Below are 24,978 nucleotides of genomic sequence, written 5' to 3' on the forward strand. Positions count from 1 at the left end.
CATGCACACGACATAATATCCACAGCCGAAGTATATGAGTAATCTAAAAGCTCGCATTTGTTTTACCCGAAATACAAGGCAAGCTTGGGGGCTATGATAGGTACTCCATACCTCAGTCAGGGAATCAAATAGTAACAATTCGTACAACTCAAAAGAATAAAAACAAACTCGGTTACAAGACACAACTAGTCAAACATTATCATCAAAACATTACCATAAGAAACGACATTTACGACCCAATCTAAAATATCGAAACAAACTCCAACAACCAGTAAGCCAATCATCTATAAAAAAACGAGAACCCAAACCCGGGGAAGACAAGTTCCACAAGCTTCACTCTTGATATTCTTTATCTTACTTAAAAGACTTCCTCTTACTTGAATGTCAGAGTATCTTTTGCAGATATTTCCGTCGCGGTGTTTGAGCCTGATTGACGTATAACTCTCCTTCGCAAGTTGCACATTGCTCGGAGGAACCGTTATAGCTCGGCGATTCTCAAACGGACAAATCAATGTTTGGCTCTTTAATTGAAATAGATTTTTAGATTAGGTTAGACTTCTAAAAAGGTTATTAGGCAAGTTTATATAATGTAAAAAACCTAGACAGAGAAATAAGCCAAAACTAGGGTTCTCGAAAGATAAAAATAAAAAGAGGAAGTATAGGGAGCCAATGGAGTATCTGTACAATGTGTACAATAGCCTATATTGTGTTCGATTCAGTAGGATATCAGATGTTTATTATCCCTGATACCCGGATGGTTATTCTATATAGTATGAGTGTATTCTGTTTGATAAATTAATAGTATTTTACCCTGAATGTTCATTTTTAATTCATATTGGGGCAAATAAACAGCCAATTGTACATATTGTACAAATACTCCATTGGCTCCTTAGCGGAATTCAAATAAAAAAATATATAATAAAAAATTAATTGATATTAATTACTTAAAAGTTGGTCTCTATATTTTCTTTTAAAAATGGCATCATTCAATTATTTTACTAACTTATTTATATTTAATATTAACTGGCTTCTGATATAGTAGTCCTCCTATTTCTTGATAGTAACAGTTACTTTCACTCGTAGGTACATTAAAAAAATAGTAATTGTATCTTGACATATTTATAGTTGTTTTTGTAAAGAATATACTAATTATTATTGATAAGACAAAAGGTGGCGGGGTTGACTAATAACATACAGTCAACTTAATTACATATATAATAGCATATATAGTCGGATTGTGGTGCTGAAATCCGAAGCAATATTAGTTTTGTTGTAAACGCTTTTCATATAATCATAATTGTCATCAGTTTCTCATTATATATAAAACAATACTAAAATTTATTGTTTAGTATGAGCTCGTGTGTATTTTCCTCTTTAATTTTTGGTTGAAAACTTGAACTTAATAATAATAATATAAATGCACATTCTTAACGAGTGTAACTTAACTAATCCATTTTACTATTTCCTCTCATTTTATCAAATCCACAAGAGTTTTTAAGAATAAAAAAGGAGTTGTGACGTTGAAATTTAGAGACAGAGTTGGGTGTTTTTTTATGAAGTCAACGGAAGCAATAAGGTTTGAAGCAGCATGTGTTTGTCTTGCGTGGCACAAAACGAACCTTTAATTAATTTCTTCTTGTTATGCCTATCATATTCATATGAAGTAGTAGCCTAGTATAAATGGTGTGTTTGCTGGTATCTTGGGAAATAGATTCTCTCAATTTTTTTTAATAATTGAGGGAATAAAGTGACAAAAAATAAATATGAGAGAGAACAATAAAGAATTAAAGATCATATTTTATACTCAATTTCTTTTAACAATTGAGAGGATCCACTCCTCACTTTGGACATATAACAATAAGACACATGAATGGATGATCAAACATTGCCCCGTCTTAGAAGCAAGCCTTGCTGAATGCTCAGAGTTAACTTCCTTTTTGGACATGTATATGCATCAATCAAAATTCTTGTTGCTACCTATCTTGTTACCCAGTATACCGTGAAGAAGGGAAAATAAGTGGATGACTCCAATTAATAGTGAAATATTTAGGAGGACCCGATCACCCTTATTAATTAGTTATCTACACTTCTTGAAAATGTAATTGACCTCTTCCGGTCACCCAAAAGAGAAAATAATTAGTCAAAACTTGAATATTTCAACGGCAACCAAGGTCCAAGGGACAATTTAGAACTTGTAATAACTAGACACTAAAATAACCATTTCGGAAACACTTTCCGTAGTGTCTGAATGATCTAGATGAGTAGCTGAAGATAATTTTGTTAAACTATAGACATATGAGAGATTATAAATATATTATCAAATTTGAGAATTTTTGGAGGTTAAACTAGTCATGTTTTTAAGGCCTGTGAGAGTGCAATTTAACCAAAATTCATAACTAGTGATTGGGTGGCACAAAGAGAAAATTCAATCTAGCCTGGAAGTCTGGAACATGTTTCATGTGAGAAGAAGTCTCCTTGCAATTGAGTTGCCTCTTTCCATGGAAATTGGAAAAAAAATTCTAGACCTACATACGGAAAAGTCTACTTATGAGTTGTGACCCAAAACTTGTTTTGACTATTGGGTCGAAACAATTCAATTCACGTAAAAGCCCAACAGGTCCAACCCATGCAGTAGAATGAATATAAGGAGATACGGTGCGTTTTATAAGTGCTTAGTTGGCGCGTTAAGGCGGGAAAAAAAAGAGATAGACTTAGTTGGCGTTTTGTGTCTTGTTTGGCCAGTGACTCACTCGCTTCTCTCTACTCCAAGAAGCTAAGCAAGAACGTCTCCGAGAAAATGAGGGAAACCATCTTCGTCATCTTCATGTTATGCTTCTTTCTCATCGTTTCTGCTGCTGATCCTTCATCTTCATCTCACTCTCATCATGACCACCAACAACAAGGTACTACGCATCTCATCAAATTCATGCACTCTTTCCTTCACCTTTTCATTCATTTCTGATCTTCTTTCTTCATTATTCAATTATTCAGAACCAACTTACACCAAGTTCGTCGTAAACGCCACCGACCTTCCCTTGGAAGACTACTACGACTACATCATCGTCGGAGGAGGCACCGCCGGCTGCCCCCTCGCAGCCACAATTTCACACTCCGCCCGCGTCCTCCTCCTCGAGCGGGGCGGCCTCCCCCACCGCCACCCCAACCTCATGTCCCAAGAAGGCTTCTTGGCCACTATCCTCGCCGCCAATGCGCACGACCCCTACTCACCAGCACAGTCCTTCACCTCCGACGACGGCGTCCCCAACGCCCGCGGCCGCGTCCTCGGCGGCAGCAGCGCCATCAACGCTGGATTCTACAGCCGCGCCGACCCAGACTTCTTCACCCGCTCCGGCCTCCAATGGGACCTCAACCTCGTCAACGAGTCCTACGAGTGGGTCGAACGCGAAATCGTCTTCCGGCCACACCTCCGCACCTGGCAATCCGCCGTTCGCGACGGTTTGCTGGAGGCCGGAGTCGCACCGTACAACGGTTTCACTCTGGAGCACGCTAAGGGAACCAAGATCGGAGGATCCACCTTCGACGAGCGCGGCACGAGGCACAGCTCCGCCGATCTCCTCCGGTACGCAAGAACGTCGAACATAAAGGTGGGAATCTACGCGAGCGTGGAGCGCGTGCTGCTGGCTTCTTCTTCGCCAAAGTCATCATCAAGGGTTTCCGCCATTGGCGTTCTGTACCGTGACCTGACGGGAAGGTACCACCACGCGATGGTACACAAGGAGGGAGAGGTTATCCTGTCAGCGGGAGCAATCGGAAGCCCTCAGCTGCTTCTACTGAGTGGAATGGGTCCTCGACCGTATCTTTCTTCGTGGGGGATTCCGGTGGCGCATCACCTTCCGTATGTGGGGCATTTCTTGTATGATAACCCTCGCAATGGGATCACCATTGTTCCGTCAGTTCCTCTGGAGCATTCCCTCATACAGGTGGTGGGCATCACCGACTCTGGTGCTTACGTGGAGGCTGCCTCCAATGTGATCCCATTCGCGTCTCCTCCTTACAGCGTCTTCATTCGTACTCCTTCTTCCCCTCTGTACCTCACAGTGGCCACCCTCATCGCCAAGATCTCTGGTCCCCTCTCCAGCGGCTTCCTCAGGCTAGGCTCAACGGACGTGCGGTTCAACCCAGTGGTTCGGTTCAACTACTTCAACAACCCCGTGGATGTGGAGAGGTGCGTGAATGGCAGCAGGAAGATAGGAGCTGTTCTTAAGAGCAGGGCGCTGAATGATTTCAAGTTCAGGAACTGGCTTGGAGCCCAAGACTTCAGGTTTGTGGGCCCTGCCCTGCCTCCTGACCAGGACGACTTCCTCCAGATGGCTGACTTCTGCCGCCGCACTGTCAGCACCATATGGCACTACCATGGCGGCTGCGTCGTCGGCCGGGTTGTGGACCCCGATCTCAAGGTCATCGGTGTAGACTCCCTCCGCATTGTGGATGGCTCTGTGTTCAGTGTCTCCCCTGGGACCAACCCTCAGGCCACCCTCATGATGCTTGGACGGTAAGTTACCTTTGCTTTCAACTCCTCTTGTCTTCATTATTATACATACACTTGCGCTCATTATTATTCATATTCATTTATGTCTGCCTACAGGTATATTGGACTCAAGATAATTAGAGATAGGGAGAAAAACAAATAAGATTTTGTGTGTATTCATTGATTCTTTATGTTCATATGTTAGGACTTGCAACTGTATTATAGTCATTTAGATTCTTTTTGGTGAATAAATAATGTTTGAATCAAGCCTTATTTTTCTTCTCTCTCTCGTTGAATTGTTGTATTCAAGCTGTGATAGTGCATTTGAGCACAAACTTGTTGATATCATTGCGCTCTATACTATTTAGAGGTTAAGCTGGAAATTATTACTATGTATAAACGGCTGGGGTAGGAATTTACCATAAAAGAGAAATTGTAAGAGAATTCACATGGTAGAGGCGTGTTCATGAAAAAGTTGCTACTTGCCACTTTGCCAGTGAGAAGCATTACAGCAAGCTTCTGCATACTGGTGGTAAAAAATGTAAACGCCAATACCATGCTGTTTGCATCTTCTGAGTGCCAGTTTCGACCTAAGGACCTTATGTTAAGAGCAATGCTAATACCCCTTAAGTTACATGGGAAACTAGTAATATAGATCTAAATATCTAATACCATGCTGTTAGCCTGCCACTGTTTTTTATTTTCTTTTGGTCGTTGTCATGGGCTAGGCCCCTGCCACTGTTTATTAAGTATTAACATATCAATTGGGCCCAAACCCTATTACCAAGTAATAGAGGCCGTGAAAAATATTGACAAATAACTTGAAGCCCATAAAAAAAACTATACAAACAAGAAACCACTGCCCCAACCAAACGGGAAAAAAAAAAAGAATACTAGCAAAGTAGCAATATCAAGATTTTTTTTTGTCATTTTTATACATCTGAAATATCCTAACAAGTAAGACTCCATCAAAGATGAGTTTCCAGGTACACTAATAGTTTAATATTCAGTATTAGTTTGTCCGAATGAATTTTCAATTAAGATGGGAGATAGTAATAAAATTTGAATTCTCCACATGTCCCTCAACACTAAACAGCTGAATGAAATATATGATTCACTTGAAGCCAAGTTCTAAGTTTCTATCTGCTTTCACCTACCACCACCACGGATATCATTATGGATGGAAAGTCCAATTAGGAGGCTTGTCAATTTTGTGATTTCTGTCCCACCATTTTTGGATCCTTTCTATTCACTCTCAAATAACTTTCATTGAATCAGCAACTCTCTACTCTCTCTCTCTCTCATAGTCTAATAGTAAATACAAAATCGGAATTTTGCTCCCTCTCGGTTAACACTGTTGTTTTGTTACCATCGTTCTCATTCAAAGTTCACTGTATCTAATATCAATAGTCAGATGTCATTACTGACTTTAATGTGAGTTTAATATGATGTAGCACTCGTATGCCTCTTCCTCGTGCTTTCCTCTGTAACATACTTGGGACCATTCATTCTCTTTCTAACCCAAAATCCCTTCTACATACATTTTCAGACATAATAATAACAATGGAAAGTTCTTTGGTGGCTTTAGTCTTGGTGAGTAAAGATCACATGAATTTGATTTATAAGTAAAATATTGACACATGACAAAAAAAATCAAATCTAACTAGTTCTCTCTTTCTCTTATAATTTCTTATAATTATTTTTATTAAAATAATTTTAAAAAAATAACACCAAAATAATTTTTTAACTATATTTATAATTATTATTTTATTTTTAAAAATAATTTCTTATAATTATTTTTACCAAAATAATATTTTCTCTCTCTTATCACTTTTTATAATTATTTTTTATAAAATAATTTAAAAAAACTAACACCAAAATTATTTTCTCTCTCATAATTATTTTTATGCTTTTCATTTGTCTAATATTAACGATGGGTGTAATTTTATAAATTTGTCTCCATGATTTGTCATTTTGAGTATAAGATTGGAAATGTTTAGACAAATTTGTGAAATCCTAACCTTCGTCAAAATTGGACAAGTGAGAAACATAAAAATTATTTTGATATAAATAATTATAAAAAATTAAGAGAGAGAGAATCATTTTGGCGTTAGTTTCTTAAAATTATTTTATAAAAATAATTATAAGAAATTATTTTAATAAAAATAATCATAAGAAATTATAAGAGAGAAAGAATCATTTTGGTGTTAGTTTTTCGAAATTGCAAAAAAATCATTATAAAAAAAATCATTTTGATAAAAATAATAATAAAAATACTTATAAAAACTTATTTTTTTAAAATAAAAATAATTAAAAAATAATTTTTATTTTATTTTTAGAAATTATTTAAAATAATAATAATAAAAAATAATTATAAAAAATTATTTTAATAAAAATAATCATAAAAATAATTATAAGATTTTTTTAAATAAAAATAATAATAAAATAATAATTATAAATAGGTTTAATTATTCTGTTGGTCCCTATAGTTTTGCGAAATTTTTAATTAGGTTTTTATACTTTTTTTTCTTTTAATTGGTCCCTGCACTAAATTTTTTTTCAATTAGGTCCCTCTTGATAGTAATTGACTTAATTTTATAAAGAGCCAACAAAAAAAAAATTGGAGCAGAGACCCAAATAAAAGGAAAAAAAAGTGTAGGGACTAATTAAAAAAAATTTAGTGCAAGGACTCAATTAAAAGAAAAAAAAAAAGTACAGAGACCTAATTAAAAATTTTGTAAAACTATAGGGACCAATAGAATAATTAAACATTATAAATATGATTAAAAAATTATAAAAGAAGGAAAGAATCATTTTGGTATTAGATTTGATTTTCTTGCCATGTATCAATATTTTACTTGTAAATCAAATTCATGCTATCATTAGTCACCAAAACTAAAACCACCAAAAAACACTTTACTAATAACAACAACAACAACATCTTAAACTCTTTCTAAAATTAAAATGATAATATAAAGTTACACAGTATGAATACTGATTATTAACTGAAAGTATTTGATTCTTTCTTCATTTAATTTGTACAATTTATATATTAAGTGATTTCTGTCTGGAAAACCATCTTTATTACTTTAATAGAGTCTTGCAAAATTCACTGAAAGTATTTGACTTATGGCATTAACATTGATTATATGAAGAGAAAAGAGTTATTATGTTGCCCTTTTTAACTTATACATACCGTCTAATGAGTCTTTTTGCACTCACCAAAAGTACAAACGACATGACATGACTATTTGAAGAATCATGTATTTCATATGAATTTAATTTTAATAAATGCATATGGTAACATGGGCTTAACTCCAAACATACAGCACTAGTCTTGTTTTGATTAATTATTTGGGACCTCTGTGGTTTAGCGCAGCCGCCAGCCTGATATATGATATCTATGATCGACAAAGAGGTAGACAAAGACAAACATGGATCATGATATAGTTAGTATAAATATAAAACAAGATGGAGTATCAATGTATCATGCAATAAGAGCACAATGCACGCACTCACTCACCATTTCATGTGGTGGAGCTGGACCCTCTCGCCACCAACCTCGTCCTTTTTTAATTATTAAAATTAATTAAAGGACACCTTCTTATTTGTAGCTACTAGTGCTAAGATTCGTATATGCTGTTACTTTTCACTCTAGTCCAACATCAGTTTACCAGATTTTGTTTTTGATATTGGACGGTGTTTTTTCAAAATGTGGGTTGATAGGGTATTATTCTCAAATGTGAAATTGTTTAATTAGATAAACAAAAATTGAATTGTCCGATTTGTAAGAAGTATAAAAATCGAACCGTCGAATTTGTGAGAATACAGAAATCGGACTGAGAGATTTGTAAAATCAGACGGAGAGATTTGTGAGAGAACAGAAATCGAACTGAAAGATTTCAATTAAAAAAATTAAAAAATTTGAAGTATAGAAATCGGACCTTCCGATCTGTTAAGATATATCACCACTTTTACTTCCATATATAAAAAAAAAAGCCTCCGTTTACAACTTGTCAAAAAATAAATCAGACTATCAAACTATTTTTTGTATATAGTTGGATACATTTAACATCATTGATTTTAGTCATTTTATTATATCATCATTATAATCTCGTCAAAGTATTGTGACAATTGCATCAAGAAAATGAACCCAAGCGCACATGTGCGAAACTATAAATAATGAATTACGACCCTACCAAACAAAAAATGTAAGAAAACCAATCAAGATATTTTGATAAGTTCATGGCCCCCGTGAAAAGATAAAAAATATTCGCATAGTTTTTTTTTTTTTTTTTTTCCATGTGCTTTTCTTTGTGCTCACTGATTACCGTATTTATCAATAATTTATTCTTCTCACCAAAACAATCAATAATTTAGCAATAAACAAATAAAAAAAAGGTATCCGATCCAATAACCATGTATAATAGTAGTGATTAGATTATTAGATAATTATATACTTCTGGTTCATGCTTAATGACTTAAAGAAGGTTCGATTTTGAAATCAATTCAATAGTTAGGAATGGCAACAAATCTTCATAAGATGGTTCTTCATTTTTATTTAGTAAAATATTTTTGGTTTTTGTTTCCGTTTTATTTTTGTCATGGACCTTAGTTTATTATTCTCACTTGATGAAAGAAGCGGTATGTCACGGTAAATTTTATAAGGTTAGATTTAACAGTGTTTGTATAGTTTTTTGGAGTGTTTGAGAATACTCTAGATGGTTCCGGAACGTTCTAGAATGTCCTAGAAGGTCCCGAAATACCCTAGAAGGTTCTAGAAGACTCTGGAAGGTCATAGAGTATTCTAGAAGAGTGTAGATGTATATAGAAGTATAAAGAGTGGTATGGAATAATCTAGAAACATTTAGAGAGTTGTGGTAGGATAGATATTTGTAAAGAAGGTTCTGGATGATTAATCTGGACCGTTGATTAGATTTAATCATAACCATCCATTGAGGAGGTGGATGGCTATAAATAGGGGTGAGAGTTAGAGTTTGGGTGTGTGTGAATCATTTGTAACCACACTTGAGCAATAAAGTGTTCTTCCACCAAAGCTTCCTTTCTCTTGTGTTCTCTTGTATTCTTAGCTTTCTTGTTAAGTATTGAGGGTTAGGCTGACTTGGTCTTAACTCAAGAGGTTGAGTAAGTTCGAGTGCTAGCACGGTAGCGTTAGAGTGTGTCAAAGGCCGTGACAATTTGGTATCAGAGCAAGGTTCGAGAGGGAGCACAAGTCGCTTGTGGGTATGGCTTCTAGTATCACCATGGAGCATGTTGAGTCTCAAAGGGGAAGGAATGCTATTCCTTCTCAATGGGGAGGCAAGAAGATCCGTTCTTTAGGTGAGCCTAGAGGTAAGGACTCTAACTTCTTAGAAGAAAGAGTTTCTGTGTTGGAGAATGTTCTATCCTCTATGGATGAGCGTTTCCAAATGATAGAACATGATAAGAAGACCCTCGAGACTCACGTGTTAGGAGAACTAGATGCTTTCAAAGAAAGCATGCTCCAAATCGAAGAGAAGCTTGAGAATTCCTTAAAGCTATTTGAGGAAGTTCGAGTTTGGTTCGAGGAGGCAAAATCTCGACCAACCATTATAAGGGAGACGACAAAGATTGATCTCCCCAAGCCAAAGGAGTTCAAGGGCGTAAGGGACGCTCGCGAGGTGGAGAACTTCCTATGGCAAATGGAGAGGTACTTTGAAGGCCAAGGGGTGGTCGAAGAAGCAATAAAGGAACGCACTGCAGCTCTCTACCTTTCTGATAATGCTACTTTGTGGTGGAGGAGAAAGTGCGTAGATATGGAAAAGGGTACTTGCAACATAGCCACATGGGAAGATTTCAAAAGGGAGTTGAAAAGACAATTCTTCCCTGAGAATGTGGTTTATGAAGCAAGGAAGAAGTTGAGGGAGTTGAAGCACAAGAGTACGATTAGCGACTACGTAAAGGAGTTCACTACTCTCACGCTTCAAATCCCCAACTTAGCATCAGAGGATGCATTGTTCTTCTTCATTGATGGACTCCAACCTTGGGCAAGAACTACAAAGAAAGAATGTTAAGGATGTCGATGAGGCCATTTTGGTGGCCGAATCACTCACTGAGTATCATAGGGGAGACTCTAAACCCAAGTCTTCCTCCAAGCCTAGTTCTGCTAAAGGTGGGGGAGACAAGGGGAAGATTTTCTCAACCAAGAAAGAAGGAAAATACTCTTCAAAAAAGGAGTACGAAGAAAAGAAAAAGGTTTTCGTGCCCAAAGGAGGATGCTTCGTGTACAAGGGACCACACCAAATGAAGGATTGTCCCATGCTAGGGACTTTGGCATCTATCGTTGAGGAACAAGAAGCTCAAACTCAAGTAACTGAGTGTGTTGGATCTATCCAACACATAAATGCTGTGAAGGGCAAAGAGACAACCACTGCAGAAAAGAAAAGCTTGATGTATGTCAAAGCCTTTATCAATGAAAAACCTGTCATGGCTATGATTGACACTGGTGCTACACACAACTTCATCACGCCTGATGAAGCAATGAGGCTTGGGTTGAAGATCACAGAAAAGAATGGTTGGTTCAAACCCGTGAATACCAAGGGTGAACCCCTTAAGGGGGTGGCAAAAGGGGTTGAGATGACTCTTGGTTCTTGGAAGGGCCTTGTGGATTTCTCAGTAGCACCCATGGACGATTTTAAAATAGTCATCGGGCTCGATTTGCAAAGGAAGGCAAATATAATACATATGCCATACTACGACGTAATATGCGTCATGGAGAAAGGGTCTCCATGCATGGTCCCTACAGTCTCTAAAGTTGGTAGACCACCGATACTTTCTGCTATGCAACTCAAGAAAGGGTTCAAGAAGAGAGAGATTACATACTTGACTCTATTATAAGAAGAGTCAACATCCAAAAGAGAAGACGTCCCTCCCAAAATCAAGGAAGTCCTTGAAGAAAATAAGGATGTGATGCCTCCCGAGTTTCCAAAACAACTACCACCTAGGAGGAAGGTGGACCACAAGATTGAATTGGAGTCAGGAGCAAAGCTGCCCTCCTTAACACCTTATAGGATGGTACCGCCAGAACTCGAGGAGTTGAAGAAGCAACTCAAAGATTTGCTAGATGCTGGGTTCATCCGTCCATTGAAGGCACCTTATGGCGCACCACTCTTGCTCCAAAAGAAGCATGATGGTTCATTGAGACTATGCATCGACTATCGAGCACTTAACAAGGTAACCATCAAGAACAAATACCCTGTTCCTTTGATAGCCGATTTGTTTGATCAACTTGGTAGAGCCAAGTGGTTCTCAAAGCTAGATTTGAGGTCAGGATATCACCAAGTGAGAATTGCCGATGGTGATGAGCCTAAGACCACGTGTGTCACGAGGTATGGATCGTATGAGTGGTTGGTGATGCCTTTTGGCTTGACCAATGCTCTTGCAACCTTCTGTACCCTGATGAATGAGATCTTTCAACCTTACCTTGATCGGTTTGTAGTGGTCTACTTGGATGACATTGTTGTCTATAGCAATACTTTGGAGGAACATGTAGAACACTTACGAACCGTGTTCAAGATCTTGCGAGAGAATAACCTATATGTGAAGAAGGAAAAGTGTTCCTTTGCAAGGGACGAAGTCCACTTCTTGGGACACATCATTAAAGGTGGAACTCTCTGCATGGATCAAGGAAATGTGAAGGCTATCAAAGAGTCGGAGCCGCCAAACAAGGTATCTGAATTGAGGTCATTCCTTGGGTTGGCTAATTACTATCGGAGGTTTATCAAGGGATACATCGCCAAGGCTGCACCATTAACTGATCTTCTCAAGAAGAATCACCCTTGGGAATGGTCAAAGGAGTGTCAAAAGGCCTTTGATGAGTTGAAGGCTGCTATCACAGAAGGACCAGTACTAGCACTACCCGACTACTCAAAGGTATTTGAAGTTTACACTGATGCTTCTGACTATGCTATTGGAGGAGTTCTGATGCAAGAAGGACATCCGATTGCCTTTGAGAGTCGCAAGTTGAATGATATAGAGAGGCGATACACCGTCCAAGAGAAGGAGATGACCGCGGTGGTGCATTGTCTGAGAACTTGGCGTCACTACTTGCTTGGTTCACACTTCATCGTCAAGATAGACAATGTGGCTACAAGCTACTTCCAAACTCAGAAGAAGTTAAGCCCTAAACAAGCTAGGTGGCAAGATTTCTTAGCTGAGTTTGATTTCGAATTTGAATACAAGTCAGGCAAGACTAATGTGGTAGCAGATGCGCTGAGTCGCAAGGCTGAGTTGGTGGCCATTTCTATGGTAAAAGGAGATATTATGCATATCATCAAGGAAGGGTTGCATCACGATCCATTAGCCAAAAAGTTGGTGGAGTTGGCTAGAGAAGGTAAGACCAAAAGATTTTGGTTAGAAAACGACCTTCTCTACACTAAAGGGAGAAGACTATACGTCCCTAAATGGGAAAATCTAAGAAGAAAATTAGTGAGGGAATGCCACGACACCAAGTGGGCTGGTCACCAAGGTCAGCGAAGGACCTTGGCACTCATTGAATCTTCTTATTATTGGCCTCAAATGAGAGATGAAGTGGAGAGCTATGTGAAGACTTGTCTTGTGTGCCAACAAGATAAGATTGAAAACAAGACACCAAGCGGGTTGTTGGAACCTCTGCCTCCATCAGAGCAACCGTGGGAAAGTATCTCTCTAGATTTCATCTCTGCCTTACCGAAGTCCGAGGGGTTTGGATCTATTCTTGTGGTAGTGGATCGATTTTTGAAGTATGCTACCTTTATACCTGCCCCTACTGACTGCACTGCAGAGGAAGCAGCACGACTATTCTTCAAGAATGTGGTGAAGTACTGGGGATTGCCTAAGAGCATCATTAGTGATCGAGATCCACGCTTCACAAGACGACTATGGACAGAGCTGTTCAAACTCCTTGGGTTGGAGCTTCATTTCTCAACAAGCTTCCATCCTCAAACCGATGGACAGATTGAGAGAGTGAATGCCTTACTTGAGTGTTACTTGAGGCATTTTGTAAGCGCTAATCAGAAGGATTGGACAAAACTCCTAGACATTGCTCAATTCTCATACAATCTGCAAAGGAGTGAGTCTACAGGGAAGAGCCCATTCGAGATTGTGACTGGACAATAGCCGCTTACACCTCACTCTCTTTCTTCCTCTTACTCAGGGAAGAGCCCTGGAGCTTATCATATGATTAAGTCATGGGAAGAACAAGCAGATGTCACTCGTTCTTACCTCGACAAAGCTGTCAAGAGGATGAAGAAATGGGCAGATAAGAAGAGGAGGCATGCAAGCTATCAAGTGGGAGACAAGGTAATGATCAAACTTCTTCCACAGCAATTCAAAGCCTTTCGCAAGGTTCATAAGGGCTTAATCTGCAAATACGAAGGGCCATTTGAGATCATTGGACGTGTTGGAGAGGTTGCTTACAAAGTACAACTCCCTCCCTCTATGAAGATCCACCCGGTCTTCTATGTGAGTATGCTTAAACCATATCATGGAGACCAAGACGAACTGAGTAGAGGTGACTTAAGTCGCGCTCCGCCCATGGTAATTAGATCCTTTGATAAGGAAATCGAAGAGATCTTAGCTAATCGCATCGTGCGACGAAGAGGGGTTCCACCAAGTATCCAATACTTGATCAAGTGGAAAGGGCTCCCGATAACCGAACCTAGCTGGGAAACTCGCGAAGATCTGTGGCAATTCCAAGAACACCTAGAGTGCTATCATGAACAGAACGCGACGAGGACGTCTGCGCATTAGGTGGGGGAGAATGTCACGGTAAATTTTAGAAGGTTAGATTTAACAGTGTTTGTATAGTTTTCTGGAGTGTTTGAGAATACTCTAGATGGTTTCGGAACGTTCTAGAATGTCCTAGAAGGTCTCGGAATACCCTAGAAGGTTCTAGAAGACTCTGGAAGGTCATAGAGTATTCTAGAAGAGTGTATATGTATATAGAAGTATAAAGAGTGGTATGGAATAATCTAAAAACATTTAGAGAGTTGTGGTAGGATAGATATTTGTAAAGAAGGTTCTGGATGATTAATCTGGACCGTTGATTAGATTTAATCCTAACAATCCATTGAGGAGGTGGATGACTATAAATAGGGGTGAGAGTTAGACTTTGGGTGTGTGTGAATCATTTGTAACCACACTTGAACAATAAAGTATTCTTCCACCAAAGCTTCCTTTCTCTTGTGTTCTCTTGTATTCTTAGCTTTCTTACTAAGTATTGAGGGTTAGGCTGACTTGGTCTTAGCTCAAGAGGTTGAGTAAGTTCGAGTGCCGGCACGGTAGCGTTGGAGGTGTCCAAGACCGTGACAGGTAGATACCCAATAATATATATGGATATTAAGTTTTAACAAATTAAAAAAATATCACAATGATAATAAAATCTAATACAATTCATCTAAATATATCAAATTAAATACAAATTCAAAATAATAACATATACAAAAAATTTTTATTTTATAAATTAAAATAGAATAAATTAAAATTACTTACATAATATATATATAAAAGAGCATTTAAGTTTTTTTTTTCCGCAATAATTTTACAGGTCCTGTGAGATAAATACCTCCATTTCCATTTATTTGTGGGAGAGAATCATCATTTCTATTAGAATTTTGCAAATTGTTGTTAATCTTTTCGTTACGAGTAAACTTTGTAGATATCTGCGGATGCAGATTTTTTTTGTCATCCTTAGCAATAATAAAAGATAAACTGAGTTAGCTTTAGTCTTGGGGCTTAGTAAATTGGTTAATGGAATGTTTTAGTGTTATATATAACTATTTATCTATTTTTAAATAATATTAAAATTTTTTGAAAAAAATTATTATAACATAATATTATTATTTTATAACTTAAAAGTTAACTTTCATTATTGAATTTAATTTTTAAATAAATTATTCTTCATCTATTAATAAGGTGACAAGAAATGCTAAGTGACATATTATTATTAATAAATTGGTAAAAAATTATGAGTTATTATTTTTAGAATAAATGATTATTTATATGCATAAAAGACTGACATATGTACTTATATTAGATCGAAACTAAATTTGTATTCATATAAGATGTCTTTCGTGTGGCAAAAATACTCTAGGTAGCACTCCAACCCTCCAAAGACAGCGTACTTTTGTCACACAGAAGGTATCTTGCGTGAATACAACCGTACAAGTTTAGTTTTGATTTAGTGTGAGTACATATGTAGGGGTGGCAATGGTAGGGTAGGGTTTGAACCCAACTCTAATCTTACCGGCGGGTTGAGTTTTTAACCAACACTCAACTCTATTCTACCCGCGGGTTGAGAAATACCCAACCCTAATCCTACCTGCACTCAATCCGCGGGTATCCGACCTTATCCGCGGTTTGATAAAAATGGAGGCCACTAGATTGTTAAAAGTTGTATTTATATTTCATTAAATGAAAAATATGTTTTATAAAAATAAATGAGTAATGTTTACAAATTTATAAATTTGGTTTAGTGGTCAAAAAATTTTTACATGCTTAAGGTCCTTGGTTCATCCTTGGTTTAATTCCCATGTATAACATTTTTAATCATATATAACACATGCTGTTAGGTGTCAGTGTTTTTATCTCTCATGAATACAAATAGTCATTTATTTTTATTTTTATACAAAATTAATAGTTAAAAATTATTAGATAATTTGATATATTTAATTAAATTATTATTTAATAAATTTTAATTATTAGTTTCATATAAAAACAAGAGCACATGAATCTTGACTTAATAACTTTCATATTTTTTATATAGATAAACTTTAATAACTAATAAAAATAAATTACTTTTGTCCGATGATAAGATAATTGATCTAAACATTGCCTCAGAGTTTAATTAACTTTCATGTGTAAAGGCGGCCTACAATTTAAAAGTAGACCATCTTATTTTATTAAATTAAATGAATTGACGATATTGGCCTTTCATCCCCCACCAACCCCAATTGTTTTCTACGTAAAGAAATTTATATTGATTCATTTAAGAATTATAACAGATATTTTCCCACAATATAACCTTCCAAAAGCACAGTTGAAGAAAACGAAAATGTTTGGGAAATTCAAATTTTCAGCTTAAAACTATTCCAAAATTTTATATTTTTTACTTTATTTATATGATTTCAGTTCATTCCGAACATTTTAACAAGAAGTAATGAAGGTGTTTTATACTATGTATAGCGAGTCAATACATATCTTGTTATCATTATTATACGTGATGCAAAATTCTCATATATATAAATATATTAATAATTAATTATGAGCAATGCTAGGGCCAGCAACATTTGTGATTGGTAGCCATCAACTAGTCATCAATGATAATTTGATGGTGTAAAATTGGTGTGAGATATCATCCAATGGCTCACATTTTTTGCTGGTTACATGCTGGCCAAAATGTAATAAAATTGCTGGCCCCTAGACTTTTCCATTAATTATAATGTACGAATAATATTTTTAAATTCTCATACATGTCATCAAAGAATGAAGTAGCTAGTGATGAATATGGCACAGAAATTATTTGTAGAACCCAAAATAATAAGATTAGCAGATGCCACCAACCACCGTTACAAAATATATATGTACTCTTGTGCCCTGTAAATTGCAGAGTTACATGCACAATTAAATCCACAAAGCAAAGTTGCAGTCAATTTAAATTAAGACTTGGAACAAGCAGACATACACACACACACACACACAACCGAGTGAGTGACACAAAAGCATCCATGGCCATGGCATCTTCTTCTGCTTCATCTGCATGTACCAAACACATTTTCCCCTCCACCCTCACTTCCTCTTCGTCCTCCTCCACCACCTCTCTTCTCTCATTCCGCGACACCACCATCTCCATACCCAAGCTACTTTCCCACTCCAAGCACCACCAACGCTTCTACTTTGCGGTCAACAACGCCGTCAAAACCACCGTTGACACCACACTACCCTCCTCTGTATCCACCACCACCAACCCCAATGACTCTGTCGTGGCCGCAAAACCCACCATCCTGGTGTCCGAGAAGCTGGGAAGCGCGGGAATCGAGGTGCTCCGCGCATTCGGACACGTGGAATGCGCCTACGACCTCTCTCCGGAGGATCTGTGCAAGAAGATCTCAAGCTGCGACGCTCTCATCGTGAGGAGCGGCACCAAGGTGACGCGGCAAGTGTTGGAGGCCGCAAAGGGAAGGTTGAAGGTTGTTGGAAGAGCCGGCGTGGGCATTGACAACGTGGATCTGCAAGCTGCCACCGAGTTCGGTTGCCTGGTTGTGAATGCTCCGACTGCCAACACGATCGCCGCCGCGGAGCATGGCATCGCTCTCCTGGCCGGCATGGCCAGAAACGTTGCTCAGGCGGATGCCTCGATGAAAGCCGGAAAATGGGAAAGAAGCAAGTATGTGGGAGTGTCACTGGTGGGGAAGACATTGGCGGTGATGGGATTCGGAAAAGTTGGATCTGAGGTGGCAAGGCGGGCAAAGGGGTTGGGAATGAACGTGATTGCACACGACCCCTACGCTCCTGCAGACAGAGCCCGTGCTGTTGGTGTGGAACTTGTGTCCTTCGATCAGGCAATTTCCACCGCTGATTTCATCTCCCTTCACATGCCCCTCACTCCCGCCACCAACAAGATCTTCGACGACCACACCTTCTCTCGGATGAAGAAGGGCGTCCGTATAGTCAACGTCGCCAGAGGAGGTGTTATTGACGAGGACGCACTCGTTAAGGCCCTTGATGACGGAATTGTGGCTCAGGCAGCCCTTGATGTGTTCACGGAGGAGCCCCCGGCAAAAGACAGCAAGCTGGTTCAACACCGCAACGTGACTGTGACCCCTCATCTTGGAGCTAGCACTAAAGAGGCTCAGGAGGGTGTTGCTATTGAGATTGCGGAGGCTGTGGTTGGTGCCTTGAAGGGCGAGCTGTCGTCAACCGCTGTGAATGCTCCCATGGTACCCCCTGAGATAGTCTCAGAACTGGCTCCCTATGTGGTGCTAGCGGAGAAGCTGGGGAGGCTAGCCGTACAATTGGTTTCGGGGGGGAAAGGAATCCAGTCCGTGAAGGTGGTGTACACAACAGGCAGGGACCCTGATGACCTGGACACCAGGCTCCTCCGAGCCATGATCACTAAGGGAATCATCGAGCCAATCTCAGATGCCATTGTAAACCTTGTGAATGCCGATTTCACGGCCAAGCAGAAAGGGCTTCGCCTCAGCGAGGAGAGAGTGGTGGTGGACTCATCCCCTGATCTGCCCGTTCACTCCATCCAGGTGCAGGTGTCCAACGTGGAGTCCAAATTCGCCAGCGCTGTGCTGGATGGTGGCCAGATCAGCATCGAAGGGAAGGTCAAGTACGGTGTGCCGCACCTCACCACCGTTGGATCCTTTGCCGTCGATGTCAGCCTTGAAGGGAACCTCATCTTGTGCAGGCAGGTGGACCAGCCCGGGATGATCGGCCGCGTCGGCAACATATTGGGGGACGAGAATGTGAATGTCAGCTTCATGAGTGTGGGAAGGACTTCCAGGAGGAGGAAGGCCATCATGGCCATTGGTGTCGATGAGGAGCCTAACAAGGACACTCTTCACAAGATTGGTGCTGTTCCTGCTATTGAAGAGTTTGTCTTCCTCAACCTCTAGCAATGCAATTTCCTCAACTATTTTTCTTCGTTCACAAAATTATATTCGTCAATATAATGTATTGGATATGATTGAGAATAAAACTAGCACATACACCTAGCTAGTAGCTTGCAATTTTATCATGCTCTGCCTCTCTCCACAAGTGTTTTTTACTTGTCTTTATAGCTTTACATTTATGTCTTATGTTGATTATGGAGGCAGCAGCTTGTTGATACTCCAAGCATTGCTATAAATCTGTACACAAGTTTAACGTTCAACCATAAATGTTAGGTGAGATTCATAATATATTCGTACATGTCAGATTATGTATTAAATTTAGATTTGTGTGAAAATTTTTCATTATAAAATGGTTCATATTTTGATTTTTTGTGCTAATAATGTGCTTCCTTTGTCCATTCTCAAGTGTCATTTTTAGGGGTTAAGAGGTAATATACTATCTACCAATGTTTGTATCTACAATAAGGTCCAAATAAATAATGCCGAAACAGATTACACATACAATGTTTATACGCGGCGATGGGTTGTGATTGTGAAGTCCCTTCTCAGTTCCTAATCCTATCCTATGCAGAAAATTTAAAGCTATTATAAGTTATAACATAACAATCCAAGAAACATAATAGTACTAAGGTTCAGTCCTATCAATTCCTAATTACAAATTTCACGCAATAACGATTCTCGAAAATTTTCTATAGTAGCCTGTTATCCCAATAGTAATATAAACTGTATTCGAGCCAGTAGCAGACAAACTCTATAGATGCTCACGTAAACATAATCAGTACACAAAGATGTTGGATTTTGGGGAATGCGAATCGATGCAATGTTGCACATTTTCAACTTATCCCAAGTTAGTTATGTTCCATGTGTAAACAAAGCAGAAATATTCAATCAGCTGAGGAAATTGCTCAGTCACTAACTCACTCTGGACGGACCTAATTTCAAGATTCTACTCCATTTTTAATTTGAGTAGTGCACCAAAGAGGCTCTCGTAAAAAAAATACTAAAAATACATAGCATTTTACAATAGAAAGTGTATCTTCCTTTCGAATTTGATGCTAGTTATGATGATGTTGATAAAGCAACGTTGCACATTGTTGTTATTTGGTTGGATAAAAAATTCAACGTCAACTTTTAAGTAAGAGAATGGATAATCGCCTGTTTTAGACTTTTCTTTTCATATACTAAAAATGCATAATATCCCTCCTCCCTTTTGTTTCTCTTTCACATTGCAAAATATATACAAACTAAATTTGTTTGAGTTCTGAGAATATTTAAATATAAAAATATTTCATGAAAAATACATTTTATTTGCTTTAAAAAACACCTAGTCGGGAAAAGGGAAGTGCATAGAGTAGCAATTAAAGAGAGAGGCAAGGTGGTTTACTTCGTTTCTTGGTTTCTTTTTTCTTTGCTTAGAATTTGGTAGAATACATAATAACTAGATTAGATTAGGTTAGGGTTTCTCTCTCTCTCCTTTCTCTCTCTCTCTCTCTCTGAATCTCATCGTAGCCATGGCTGGCACCGGCATCCACCCCTATCACCAGCAATGGCCCCCCGCGGCTGCCGCTCCTCCCCCTCCGCCACCTCCTGCCGCCGCACCTGCTCCCCCTGCTCCTCCCCACCCCGCCGAAGAGGTAGCTCTCCTTTTCACCTTCTTACAACTTTCTTGCTTGAAAAATGGGAAAGTGATTTGTGCGTTGGGTTAGGTTCGAACGATATTCATCACAGGGCTTCCGGAGGACGTGAAGGAGAGGGAGCTACTGAATCTGATGCGGTGGCTTCCCGGATTCGAAGCGTCTCAGCTGAATTTCAAGGCCGAAAAGCCCATGGGCTTCGCACTCTTCTCCACCGCCCACCAAGCAATTGCCGCCAAGGACATCCTTCAGGACATGCTCTTCGATCCCGACACCAAGTCCGTCCTCCACACCGAGATGGCCAAGAAGAACCTCTTCGTCAAGAGAGGTCCTCTCTTTTTCTTTCACTTTCTAGCTGCATTTATGAAATGTGTTATCTTGACTGAAACTGATTGCTGCTACAAGCAAGAATCCTGAAATTTTAACTGTTTGATGTGTTGTTCTTGCTATGGTATGTGATGAAAATGAGTGGTGTGTGGAAATTTGTGAATGTGTTAGGACTGAGCAGGGACCAGGGCATTTTTACCTACTAGTGCTTGCTATGCTGCTACTGTTATTCTCTTTTTTCAGCCTACTTATCTTGATTTCTTTGTAAGGAATAGGGGCTGATGCGGGTGCGTTTGACCAGAGTAAGCGATTGCGGACAGCTGGGGATTATACGCACACTGGTTATACAAGTCCTTCCCCTTTCCATCCTCCACCACCACCCGTTTGGGGACCACATGGGTAAACACTATGTTTTTCCAAAAACGTTTTTTTATTTTTCTGTAAAATACTAAAAAGTCCAGAGTCAAAGCTGTAATAAGAAGATAGGGATTTTCTTTTGCATGCCTCTTCCTATAACTCACTAAATCCAGTATGGTTGGTCTTAGTTTGCAAGTCGTGACAGTTTATCTGTATTTCCTGATTAGGTACATGGCTCCACCGCCGCCTCCTCCATATGATCCATATGGAGGCTACCCCGTTGCGCCAGTGCCAATGCCTGCTCCTGCTCCAATAGCAGCGCCTAGCAGTTATGTTCCAGTTCAGGTAATAAATTGTGTGTTGCTTTCACCTGATTTCACCATATATGATTATGTCCTTACTCCTTATCTTGTGATACTAACAACGTAAGGGAAGATATTTGAAATATTCTGCAAACCATGCTCTTTAAATGCCTTCGCATGAAATTTCTTTACCTTGCTTTATTATTTGGTCCATAGATTTAAGATAGTGTCACAGAGGTTATTGTTTTGATTAGAACAATGCTGCGTTATACTACATGGATCAGATAGCTCTGCATTGTTCTATGGTAAACAATGCTTACAGACAAACCATTATAATTTAATTCTTATAAGCTCGCTAACGAAAACATGTTTTGTTCATATTCATTTTTTTAAAATGAAATTCTCATTTTTCAAAGGCTCACACATAAAGCTTTTGATGGTAAGCTATTCTATTTTGAACACAAGATAAATCTTGTCATGATCTTGTTTTATTGTATGCTTGCCAATAGACACGGTGTTTTTGGTGTTTATTTTGTCAGTTGCGTTGATCTTTCCCCTCAGTAATTAAGTTTCTTAATATCTCCTTTAATGTTGTCTATAGATGATTAATAAATGTATTGTGTCGGGCTTTTGTTCTTCTGTACAGAACACAAAAGATAACCCTCCTTGCAACACCCTGTTTATTGGGAACTTGGGAGAGAACATTAATGAGGAAGAAGTGAGGGGCCTTTTCAGTGCGTAAGTAGATCTTATCTGTTGGTACTGGCTAGTTTAAATGCTGCTTTCTATGCTCTCTCAAATACAGAAATGGTGTTTCAACATGAATTTGTGATGCAGACAACCTGGTTTTAAGCAAATGAAGATTTTAAGACAGGAGAGGCATACTGTTTGCTTCATTGAGTTTGAAGTCAGTAACCTTTTGATCTTCTTTGTAGCTTCTATAGTTGAATAAATATAAACTTATAATTGTTAGTTCACTATCTGTGTTATTTTCATTGAAATGATTTATCCTCGGCTTATATCCAATAACCGAAATGTTGCAGGATGTGAATAGTGCTACCAATGTACACCATAATTTGCAGGGAGCTGTTATCCCAAGTTCTGGTTCAGTTGGCATGCGAATACAATATCCTTTTTTATGTTCTCAAGGGGCTGAATTTTTTTTAATCTGTCAAGATATTTATTTCGGGCATGTTGAACTCTTCAAAATTGATCAAACATTTGGGGTTGGGAATTTCGGTATTGCTATAAAAATTGGTTAAAGTTGCTGCAATTTTTTCAATGTACCAGGCATGGCTTTATTTGGTCTGAAACCATGCATCAACGATGGTCCTCAACTATGGGTTCTTTTAATTTTTTTGTTCTCATGGAAGTTTCCTGTAATTATCTCTTAACATTAGAAAAATATGTCAGCATTTGCATCCGATTTGGTATAAATTACTTGGACCTTTTCATTCTGTGCTTTAGGTGTGGAGTTCTTTGTAGATTCCTTGACTTCTTAGAAGATATTCAAAGAATCCATTTGGAAAGAGAAAAGATGGCAATGTACCACTTGCTGTTCCTGGTGCCAACGGAACTCCACCAACAAATATGACTTATCAATAGCTTGAAGGGGATGTACTCTGTTCTTTATGATCCAAGACATGTTTCTACATGATAGGATGCATCTTGCAGCTGTTACATGCATCCATTGATTATCAAGTCATCACCATTAGCATCCCTGCTCATGTGAATGAATGCACTGTGGCATCATATACATACATTTGGCTGTTATACTCATCAGACATGCATCTCTTTACAGCATGTGTTGGTTCTATATTACTTTTCTAGTTGTTTAGATGACATTGTCATTTGTAGAGCTGATGCATGTGTCTTAATTTTGTTTGAACTGTGTGCTTTGCTGTCATATATATTCTATGTTCATTGATGCTAGGAATGCTTATCCAAAAAGCATGAAGCTAACAACTTTCCAATTATAGGATCATTTGTTGCTTATTTGACATCATATCTTACACTGATGCTTTAATTTCATGGCACAAATTCTCTAGGATACGGAGAAATAAGGTCACACCAATAGTCATGCTTCCCCCCCTTAAGCTATCACATTGTCATTACACCACATTTTTAGCCTCTTTAGTTTCATCTGAAACTGAATCCATCATGGCTAATCATGCTTCCTCTTCTGCCATCATTACTATTGTCATCAAACCTCATTCATGGCCTTTTTTAGCAACTGAATACGTCATCACTCCATTTGATCAGAGCATTGATATTGATGCTTTGAAATTCAAGCTATTGAGAGCTATTCAAGAAATTTGGGGAGTTATATGTTGTCTGATTTATACAGGACTTCAATAGGACAAGCTTTTATTTGATAATGGGAGGTTCGGTACTGCTGCTGCCATATTGTTGCAGGTAAATTTTTTGTTTTCTTGGGAAGACTACCATCTAGCTTCGAAATTCTTTTGATTATCAAGTGAAGCAGCCATTGAATTATAGGGAACCCAAGTTTCTCATTAAGCAATTGAATATATTGTCAAAATATAGTATGGTTCCAGATTTAAATTCCTGAGAACTAATAGGTTTAAGAATAAATCTAGAGGATAATTTACTGGTTGTTCTGACCCTACTTACTATGAACGAGCTTCAAGTTTTTGCATGGAAATGGAAAATTTCAAATCCATTTTAATGAGGGATCATACCAGAAGTGCTGATTAAGTTTTACCATTTAATTCCTACTCAGTGAGACACAGTTTACTTAACGAGTATCTTCATGATTCAACTAACAATTTAGGTTATTGGACATTTGCCACTGACAACGTTTCCAGTGCTTTTCAGAACAGAATGGACCTACCTGGTTTATATTTTCTGCAGTCATACTACAATATATTTGATGAGGTTGCTTAGGAAGTTGGTTTACAAATGACCTAATTCATATTTCATTTATTTCCGCGTAATCTGTCAACCTACTTTTCATGGGGATGAGGTATTCTCCACTAAGGATGTGATACATCACCTGCTGAAAATGATAGGAGTTACGATGTAAATTTGGAGTACTTTCCCCATATTATAGCACATTTAACTATTTATAATTGTGGTGAAGTCCACATTATTTTACATCTTAGACAAGGTATATCACTTAGCCATTTTTATGGGTTGCCCGATTGTTGAATTATGTGAATATCTTTTAATAATTGATTAAATTAACATGAAATGATGAAACATAACCATCG

The 24,978-nt window shown here is 38.3% G+C and overlaps 4 protein-coding genes across 5 annotated transcripts; all 4 read left to right on the forward strand.

Annotated features, from left to right (window-relative positions):
- Positions 1-2,749: 2,749 nt before the first annotated feature.
- LOC107635832 (Glucose-methanol-choline (GMC) oxidoreductase family protein) lies at positions 2,750-4,963 on the forward strand. The gene is made up of 3 exons (XM_088485464.1): positions 2,750-2,903; positions 2,992-4,513; positions 4,607-4,963. Exons 1-3 carry the CDS (start codon positions 2,798-2,800, stop codon positions 4,650-4,652), a joined length of 1,674 nt encoding a protein of 557 aa, XP_088341590.1. The 5' UTR covers positions 2,750-2,797; the 3' UTR covers positions 4,653-4,963.
- An 8,847-nt stretch (positions 4,964-13,810) lies between these two features.
- Positions 13,811-14,257, forward strand: LOC148566430 (uncharacterized). The gene has a single exon (XM_088483602.1). The coding sequence runs from the start codon at positions 13,811-13,813 to the stop codon at positions 14,255-14,257; it is 447 nt and encodes a 148-aa protein (XP_088339728.1).
- Positions 14,258-16,962: 2,705 nt separating this feature from the next.
- On the forward strand, positions 16,963-19,503 carry LOC107638367 (D-3-phosphoglycerate dehydrogenase 2, chloroplastic). The gene has a single exon (XM_016341606.3). The coding sequence runs from the start codon at positions 16,978-16,980 to the stop codon at positions 19,126-19,128; it is 2,151 nt and encodes a 716-aa protein (XP_016197092.2). The 5' UTR covers positions 16,963-16,977; the 3' UTR covers positions 19,129-19,503.
- A 952-nt stretch (positions 19,504-20,455) lies between these two features.
- Positions 20,456-24,902, forward strand: LOC107638366 (RNA-binding (RRM/RBD/RNP motifs) family protein). Of its 2 annotated transcripts, XM_021120309.2 has the most exons (9): positions 20,456-20,759; positions 20,832-21,087; positions 21,362-21,485; positions 21,671-21,788; positions 22,392-22,483; positions 22,583-22,652; positions 22,789-22,871; positions 23,251-24,160; positions 24,540-24,902. In XM_021120309.2, the coding sequence occupies exons 1-8, from the start codon at positions 20,637-20,639 to the stop codon at positions 23,348-23,350; spliced, it is 966 nt and encodes a 321-aa protein (XP_020975968.1). In that variant the 5' UTR covers positions 20,456-20,636; the 3' UTR covers positions 23,351-24,160; positions 24,540-24,902. The 2 variants fall into 2 exon arrangements, with proteins under 2 accessions (XP_020975968.1, XP_020975967.2); XM_021120308.2 differs by lacking the exons at positions 23,251-24,160; positions 24,540-24,902 and having other exon boundaries at positions 22,789-23,140.
- Positions 24,903-24,978: the final 76 nt, after the last annotated feature.

The sequence above is a fragment of the Arachis ipaensis genome, chromosome B4 (assembly GCF_059453495.1).
Source record: "Arachis ipaensis isolate K30076 ecotype BB chromosome B4, ASM5945349v1, whole genome shotgun sequence".
In the NCBI taxonomy this organism is placed as follows: Eukaryota; Viridiplantae; Streptophyta; class Magnoliopsida; order Fabales; family Fabaceae; genus Arachis; species Arachis ipaensis.